The 8,870-nt window shown below is 49.4% G+C and overlaps 1 protein-coding gene across 1 annotated transcript in view; it reads right to left on the bottom strand.

Annotated features, from left to right (window-relative positions):
* Window positions 1-371: 371 nt before the first annotated feature.
* Window positions 372-8,870, bottom strand: part of PTPN11 (protein tyrosine phosphatase non-receptor type 11) — a 43,383-nt gene continuing 34,884 nt past the window's right edge. The window contains exons 11-13 of the mRNA XM_048513877.1: window positions 5,477-5,589; window positions 4,338-4,444; window positions 372-3,173 (exon numbers count right to left, since the gene is read on the bottom strand). Coding sequence (XP_048369834.1) covers window positions 4,372-4,444; window positions 5,477-5,589 — 186 coding nt within the window. The 3' untranslated portion in view covers window positions 372-3,173; window positions 4,338-4,371. The remainder of the gene's footprint in view (window positions 3,174-4,337; window positions 4,445-5,476; window positions 5,590-8,870) is intronic.

The following is an 8,870-nucleotide window of genomic DNA, read 5'->3' as shown; positions in this document are numbered from 1 at the left end:
AAAATAAAAGAGTTCCATGAATTTTGGCGTACCCATTCTCAAGTCTCTCTCCCCATCCCTTTTTGGTAACAGGGAAGATATTAAACTCATTCTTTCAAAACCAGCCCCACATCTGCTCCAAGACCAGTCCAACATTCAGCAATGAGTCTGAGTGAAGTGGATGCCACACAACACGCCCCTGCACAGGGAACGGCTCAATGGGAATCCTGGGTCGAAATTAAACACTAGGACCGTGGTGGCGAACCTTTGGCACTCCAGATGTTATGGACTACAATTCCCATCAGCCCCTGCCAGCATGGCCAATTGGCCATGCTGGCGGGAACTGATAAAATTATAGTCCCATGCGTCTGGAGTACCAAAAAATTCGCCACCACTGCACTAGGATCAACACAGGGCTGCCGCCAAAAGTGGCATCTTTTGTGCCCTTCTCCCTTTCCAACACAGCAGGTTCTAAGATGTGGTGTGCCTTGATGTCACGACACGGCATGTTTTCAGGCACCTCCACGTATTGGTTGCTGCCAAGGGCCATCAGAATGTCAACACCTGGGTATGTCGTCTATCAGATGTTATACAGGGGAAGAACTCAACCCAAGATTGCCATTCTCAGAGGCAGCCCAACATTCCCACTAACATCTAAGTTCCACTCTTAAAACTTCCCAGCTGATTTGCATTTATGGATTCAGCTCTGGGGAAAAAAAATGCAGAAATCAGGCAACTTATGACACCAAAGGGATCAGACAGAAAATAAGCTTGTTTTCACGGAATCCTAGAGCTGGAAGAGACCCCAAGGGCCATCAAGTCCAACCCCCTGCAATGCAGGAACACACAATCAAAGCCCTGCTGACAGATGGTCATCTCAAGGACCTCTCATCAAGACAGGGTGTAAAGCATTACCTTGGCACCAACAGCAAGGACAACTCAAGCATGTCAGACAAGATGCCCCTCTGGAGAATGCGGGGGCCACCTTCTACTCCACAGGCCCTTCTAGCTCCATCTGCTCATACAAAACCTGTCATTCATCCCTCACACCTGCTTGCAACACTGGTGCTATGGGACATCCAACACGGCACCTCCACCGCTCTGTCTCCAAACCTACATCCTCCCAGCCAAGCCCAGTGGGTTGGAAGTGGGACCCTGCTGGCACAATCAGCCACTTGGCGGGGAGATGAGAGAAGGCGGCAAGCGCAACAGGAGTGCCCAGATTACGTGACTAAGCGACAACGCAAGATACAAGACTTTGGGAAGTTCCAAGGTTCAAAGAGGAGAGGTACGCAAAGAAGGCGGAAGACCTGGTAGCTTCTCATCACATCTATGCTCAACGTGCAAACAGAGCTGTGAGAATCACTGTGGCTCTGGGTATGGAATTTAGCCTCCCAAGAACCTTTTGCTTAAAAGTGTGTGTGTGGGGAGCAGGGCGGGGCGGGGCGGGGCGGAGGGGGGGGGAGATATTTCTTTGACTGTGAAGATCTCCTTGAACGTATGAGGAAATTTTGGGAAAAGAAAAGAATGGGCAGGAATCTCCAAAGGCAGATTCAGCCGCCAGCCCTTCTCCAAGATTAGAAAAGCCAGTACACATTATGGGGGGAAGAACACCCCAATAAGTTATCTGAAAGAGGCAAAATGGCACACATTTATGCAGGTTGCAGAACAAAGACTTTCTTGAAGCAACAGCGGGATTTAAAAACACACACCCAGCCCTGACAGTAACCAGGTGATCTGAACAGTTTTTGGCTCCACCAAGACCCAGCTTCCCCTCTGAAAATGCATTTGCAGAAATAGGGCGGAAATGAAAATAGCAGCCCCCCCCCCCCTCCGAATGCTCGCAATGGGACCACCTGCCACTGTGGATCCCTCAACAGCTTGCTTAGCAGCCGAAAGCCAGCTGGAGGAGACTGCAATTCCATGCCTGGATGGGTTGGAGCCCTTCTACGGCGAGAAAAAGACCCCACCCCCCCCAACAAGAGTGCCGGACAGCCCCTCCCTGGCCAAAGCCTTTCTGCAGGGAAAAGAGACCAGGTAGTTGGACGCAGCTTTGAAAAAAAGGCACTTGGAAAAGGCAGAACATTACAGACTGTCTAATGGAGCACAAAGCAGAAAAGCTTGTACAAGCAGCTGAGCCTTCCGCCCTCTGACGGGCATCTGAGACATAACCAGGGCCTGCAAACCCCTCAGCCTCTGCAGCCACCCCGAAAAGCCCACGTCTTGCCCCCTGAAGGAGCCCCAGGGGTTCAGACCAGCGGTCCATCTAGTCTTCCAACTGGACTGCCCAGGTGCACCCAGCAAGCTCACGAGCGGGGCACGAAAGAAGGCGGGCCCTATGAGGTGGCTCCCGGCAAGCAAGTGGGCAGGAATGACACCCCCAGGGCGCAGCTGACTTGAATCTGCAAGTTGCGACGCCGTCCACACGTCGCAGGGCCATCGCTGGGCCGTTCCCAGACGGAGGCTAGCTGAAATCCGGTGCAAAAACGCATGCTTGGAAGTTTGAGGAAAGCGTGTTCATTTCAAGAAAGAAAATGTAGCATGGAAAGCGTGAGGACTAGTTTACCACACTGATCAACAAGACCTGTCCAAGGTGGAGCTTTGGGTTGCTCCCTGGAGGCGGTGGGGAGAACAGAGAACCGAGCTTCTGAACAGCACGTCTGCTTTCTCTCCCCGATATCGTTTGTGTTGATACTGACCTACAACTCTGGGTTTTTTTAAAGGGTAAGAATTAGATTTTTCTTGTATAATGTCTAAATCCAGGAAGAGGAAAAAGAAATCCTTTCAAGTACAACAGAGTATATTGGTCTGCATCAAAGACAAGAGAGCTTTGGAGTGGATCCCGTGAATCTGTCGCGCTAATGGTGGTCCTTCCGCGCACGCCCCTCAGAGCACGAGGAGCTTGTGGCAGGTAAAGTCTCCTCGCCCCGGGAGAAAGCACCACCGTTAGCAAAATGGATCCGTCATCCCTGTATGCTCAGAAACGGAAACAAAACATCAGAAATTGTAGAAATCAGATGTTTGAGAAAAGGCATCAGAATTTTCTTAGAAAGGTGGTCTGCTCATTATTGAAGGGTTAAAACACCATAAATAAAAAACAGGCTCTTTGCAGCAGTCAAAGTCCATTCTTTGCAGGATGCTTTTCGAGACGCCTTGTTTCATCTTCTCGTAAAAAACCCCCAGCAATTTCAGTTCTGTAAAGGGATGCAAAAAGAGAAAAAAAGAAAGAAAAATCCCGGTTATGGCCTTTCAGTAACATACTTAAGGCGGCCTCTACTCTGAAAGTCCATGCAAGCGCAGAAATGGGTTATCAGAAGTGGAACTCAACACTCTGAGGACTGCAACTTCCATTCAACTTTCAAGTTCCTACGACTCCAAAAAAGAGACATGAAAACTTAATATCTTGTTTCGGATGTGGGCGGGCGGGTCCTGAACAGGCTTTTAGGGAGCTAGAGCTTCAGCGCTCAGGATAAACCTACAACCACAAGACTCTGAGTTAAGCCAAGTCAGAGAGAGGGCAGCATCATTTTGGATCTGTACTGGGCTGAAGCTGCACCTCCACTGAAAGAAAGAGAAAAGAGGCAGCAGAAAGTGAGGTGGAGGAAGAGGTGAAAGAGGGCAGCAGATCTAGAAGAAGAGAAGAAGAGTTTGGATTTATATCCCCCCTTTCTCTCCTGTAGGAGACTCAAAGGGGCTGACAATCTCCTTGCCCTTCCCCCCTCACAACAAGCACCCTGTGAGGTGGGTAGGGCTGTGACTAGCCCAATGTCACCCAGCTGGCATGTGTGGGAGTGTACAGGCTAATCTGAATTCCCCAGATAAGCCTCCACAGCTCAAGTGACAGAGCAGGGAATCAAACCCAGTTCCTCCAGATCAGAATGCACCTGCTCTTAACCACTACGCCACTGCTGCTCCTAGGCAGAGGGAAATAGCTAGCTTGAAAAGCTGTTCCTACTCAGCAAGGAGGAGCGCCACGTAGAAGACCCAGCTGGCAGAGCAGGGGCCAGACCAGGATCAGCTAAAGATCAAAGACCAACAGCATCACCTTTCCAGGCTACCAGAAGGCCCCGGGGGGCAGCTAGGAGTTACGCTTCCTCCAGAATGTGGGGAGTGAGGCCTTCAATCGCCATCTGAACTTTAATCGCCATCTGAACTTTGAATTTTATAATTTGTATATGGTTTTAACTGGGATTGGGGGTGAAATGGATTTTAACTATTTATATGAATGATGGACACCGCCCTGAGCCCTTCAGGGAAGGGCGGTATTGAAATTTAATAAAATAAATAAATAAATAAATTCATCTGGGATTCCTCCCCCCTGCCCCACTACGGCACCAGCCCTTAACCAGCAAGCCTACCTTCCCTGCCGGGGCCTCTCCTCGCATGGTCTCATCATCTGAAGCTTTTCTGCTGCTGCATCAGACCCACGTTTTCGTACACCCGCATGGCATTATCTTCCCGCATCCTGGAGGGAGGGGCAGGATTGCAAAGTCACGCCAAGCAACAAGCTCTGGGCTCCAGCTTATTTGGGAACAGTTTTAATGAAAGCTTTTGATTGGAGTCTTATGGCTCTAACTGAAACGTTAGCAAGCTGTTTGAAAGGACTCATGGCTTCAAAGGGAACCTTTTTTTAATAGGAAGAAAAGTAGGATAAGCACAGCGAGGCCATCATTAGCAACAATCTTTGCTAAACATTTCGGGTGGCGCAGGGGGAGACTCCCTCCCCGATAGGCAGAAAATCCAAGTAAGGCTTGTTCTGAGAGCTAAACCTCCGCTTCACGAGCTTCGAACAGCATGGAGGCAGACTTAAAAAAAAAAGACAGCAAAATATGCAAGAGGAAGAGTCTTCTTGTCATATCTCTGTACATCTCTGTACATCTCTGTGTCACTGGACACAGGACAGGGATTCATGCAGAGATGCAACAGGAGAGCTTCCTCAAAGCCAGATTTCTCCTAATATGGCTGCCCTGGGGGCCATCAAATGCACCCAGCCAGGAAGAATGACTTGCTCCCAGGAGGAAGTGATCAGAAGGAGAAAAGCCAGAACAACCAATCATCAAGATGGGGCCTCCTGAACCGGGGCATTTTGGGCCGTAGAAGCTTTAAACTTAAAAAAATGAATTTGGACAATTCTCTCGGCTGCATTTTCCCTTCAGCAAACAGAACGTGCATTTCTGAGCGGCTCCTGCTGATTCGTGCCAATTCACTGCCATTGAATAGACACAAGTTTTAGGTTTTGAGGGCCAATTGGGTAAGGACGGGGGTGGGGGAGAAAACAGTTTATTGGGAACATTGATAATGAAAACAGGTAAAAGGAAGACTAACTATAGCAATGTACAAAAATGGCACCTTTGTACACCTGAGGATCCATTTCTGTGCCAGCTTCCCTTTCTTATACCTAAATCCCCCCCCGCCCCCCAGCAATTCCTTGAGTACACAGATCCTGAACAACTTGGCAAAGCAGGTGCTCGGGTTTCAGGGGCTGCCGGCCACTTACTCAGGACAGGGAGGAGTCGGAGTACATGGCGGAAGGGGGCTCTGGTCTCCACTCGCCTGGTCCGTTAAAGAATACTTAATGTTGGTGTATTCATGTCCTTTCCTCTTGCTCTTCTGAAAAGAGAGAAGTCCCCCCCCGCCCCCAGCAAAAAAAATTCACTCACAGAATCACTCTCAAATTTGCAAAATGTCTTTTCCATCTCTCAGAACGGCTGCATCACCTCCCACACCAGGTTACAAGCAGCTTCCGTTGAACAGGCCTCCCCAGAAGAGGGAAGGTCATTTATTTATTTACTTCATTTGTACCCCGCCTTTCCCCCCAAAAAAGGGGAACTCAAGATGGCTTCCGTGGTTCTCCAGTCCTCCAGTTTATCATCACAACACCACCAGGAGGCATGTTAGGCTGAGGGTGTGTGACTGGCCCAAGATCACCCAGAATGCTTCCACAGTGGACTGGAGATTCGGACCTGGGTCTCCCAGACCGACTACCATAGCACATTGGTGCATCACAATGAAGAAGAAGAGTTTAGATTTATATCCCCCCTTTCTCTCCTGCAGGAGACTCAAAGGGGCTGACAATCTCCTTGCCCTTCTCCCCTCACAACAAACACCCTGTGAGGTAGGTGGAGCTGACAGAGCTCCGGGAAGCTGTGACTAGCCCAAGGTCACCCAGCTGGCGTGTGTGGGAGTGCACAGGCTAATCTGAATTCCCCAGATAAGCCTCCACAACTCAGGCGGCAGAGCTGGGAATCAAACCCGGTTCCTCCAGATCAGAGTGCACCTGCTCTTAGCCACTACGCCACTGCTGCTTGCCACAGCAAGGCAGGCCAGTCTATAATAATGGGAGTGTTTCCGTATGAGAAGAACCCATCCAGAAAAGCTGGGCCTCTCCTGCTGCTGGTGTGCAAGAGGAATCTTTGCCACGCCAGAGGGATACTCTACTTGACTGAGCCAGCTGCAAGCAACAGACTCGGCACCTGATTTACCCCTTTCCTGAGAGACTTTTTTCCTCTCTTTTGAGTCTCTCCCGTCAGTCTAAGATTCCTACAGCAGCAGCGGCGTAGGAGGTTAAGAGCTCGTGTATCTAATCTGGAGGAACCGGGTTTGATTCCCAGCTCTGCCACCTGAGCTGTGGAGGCTTCTCTGGGGAATTCAGATTAGCCTGTGCACTCCCACACATGCCAGCTGGGTGACCTTGGGCTAGTCACAGCTTCTCGGAGCTCTCTCAGCCCCACCCACCTCACAGGGTGTTTGTTGTGAGGGGGGAAGGGCAAGGAGATTGTCAGCCCCTTTGAGTCTCCTGCAGGAGAGAAAGGGGGGATATAAATCCAAACTCTTCTTCTTCTTCTGAATTTCACTTTCCTTAATCAGGAGTAATTGCTTCTAAGAGGCCAACCACTTTTTAAAAAAAAAAATTAGTTATCTTGCTTCCAAACAGGAAACCTGCAGGAAACTCTCCACTTCAGCAAAACCATCTGATTCGCCAGTGGGGTTACGGGCTCAGCTAACTGGGAACTGCCAGAGGAGAGGCATTTCACACAAATGAACCTTAGCCAAACAGTAACACGCTACATGCCGACTCTTAACATTGTAGGTTGAACCCCTCAGATCTGTTCGGTCACCAGGAACAGAACAGATGCACGGGAACCCCTCTGCACATAACAAAATACTCCTTAACACAGGGGTGTCCAACTCTGGCACCCCAGATGTTCATGGAATACAATTCCCATCAGCCCCTGCCAGCATGGCCACCTCTGCCTTAACAGATGACCATAAGAACATAAGAACAAGCCAGCTGGATCAGACCAGAGTCCATCTAGTCCAGCTCTCTGCTACTCGCAGTGGCCCACCAGGTGCCTTTGGGAGCTCACAGCCAGGAGGTGAAAGAAATGGCCTTCTGCTGCTGCTGCTCCCGAGCACCTGGTCTGCTAAGGCATTTGCAACCTCAGATCAAAGAGGATCAAGATTGGTAGCCATAGACCGACTACTCCTCCATCAATCTGTCCAAGCCCCTTTTAAAGCGATCCAGGTGAGTGGCATAACAGGGCAACACAGCAAGGCACAGTGTCTGAACGCCTCTCTTTTGTTCAGGTAATCTGGGGACGAGGCTCTTTTTAGGTTGTGGGTCCACAACCACGTCCCCATTTGTTGCGCTGTCCCTGCTCTCTGCTAATTTGCAGGCATTTGGTTATGACGGCTGCGGTTGGCCTCGAGCCTCATTTAATGCAGGTGTTTTACTGAACTGTGTTTTCATGGCATTTTGCAGTTCGCACTTCCTCTTGAGAGAGAGTGTGTGAGGATCTCAAATGAGAGGACTCTGGATTACAGCCCTGCAGGTCGATCCCACACTCATCATGTTCACAAACACACCCTCTCTATCATCCAGGTAGCAACTGCCATTGCTGTGGCTTTTAGAGAAAAGCCGTTCCCTTCCTCCCCTGACACAATGCAAAATGCAGGGGCGGCATTCTCATGGTTACTTATTTGCCCTGGATTTTGACTGCCAGGAGCCAATTGTAGATGGAAAGAATATGGGGATTCTAACAATCACAAGGAAGTGTTGAGATGCATAGGTGATCAATTAGCCCCGCTATTCATTGACAAATACACGCATTGGTGCTTTTCGCAGAGCTGTGGGCTACAAATCGGAAGCTGTTCTCCATTTTACTGAAATACAAAAGAAAGCACTCTGCGTGTGGAGAGGAATGTTCTTTACGCATCAGGTCGAGACTTAGGAGGGCTGAGTGGGAGCGCCTCCTCACCCACCAGCTATCGATGCCGGAATGCCAAAGCCCAACTCAACAAGGAGAGACTTGGACTGCTTAGTCAATTAGTTAAAACCGAGCTGTTCCACCGGGCCTTTGGTGAGGCTGGCCGCTGAGTCCGCCCTTCTTTGTTGCTCCTTACAGCTTTGTCATCTGCCGATTGAATATCGGCCTGTCCCCTCCCGGAAGGTTAATGCCGGACAACATCTACTTATTTTAATTGTGGAAGATCACTGCTGCTAGTGTTTTAATGTTTAATTTATTTATTGTTTTAATTGAAACTATTTGCTGTATTCAAATGTTGATTGTTTTGTAAACCGCCCTGAGCCCTTCGGGGGTAGGGCGGTCTATTAAATGTAATAAATAATAATAAATAATTATTATTATTCCAGGACCCGAGCTTGTGCGGCCCGGCAAGCGAGAAGTTGGCCTTTATTTCAGGCCACAAATGTCTAATGAAGGGGCAGGCGAGGCAGCAAAGTCATTTCTAGCGTAGCAACTTTGGCAGACTGATCTGCAAGGTTGCTTCCTAAGATATAAAAGTCTTTAATAGATAGTGCCCATGCACTGAAATGTGGACCTGATCAGGAAGGACTCCGGCCAAGCCGTTCCAGTTGCCTAGCTCAATAT

Source organism: Sphaerodactylus townsendi, linkage group LG13 (assembly GCF_021028975.2).
Source record: "Sphaerodactylus townsendi isolate TG3544 linkage group LG13, MPM_Stown_v2.3, whole genome shotgun sequence".
NCBI classification, from domain to species: Eukaryota; Metazoa; Chordata; class Lepidosauria; order Squamata; family Sphaerodactylidae; genus Sphaerodactylus; species Sphaerodactylus townsendi.
The sequence above is the reverse complement of the archived record's forward strand: the minus strand, read 5'-3'. Positions and strand labels throughout refer to the sequence as shown.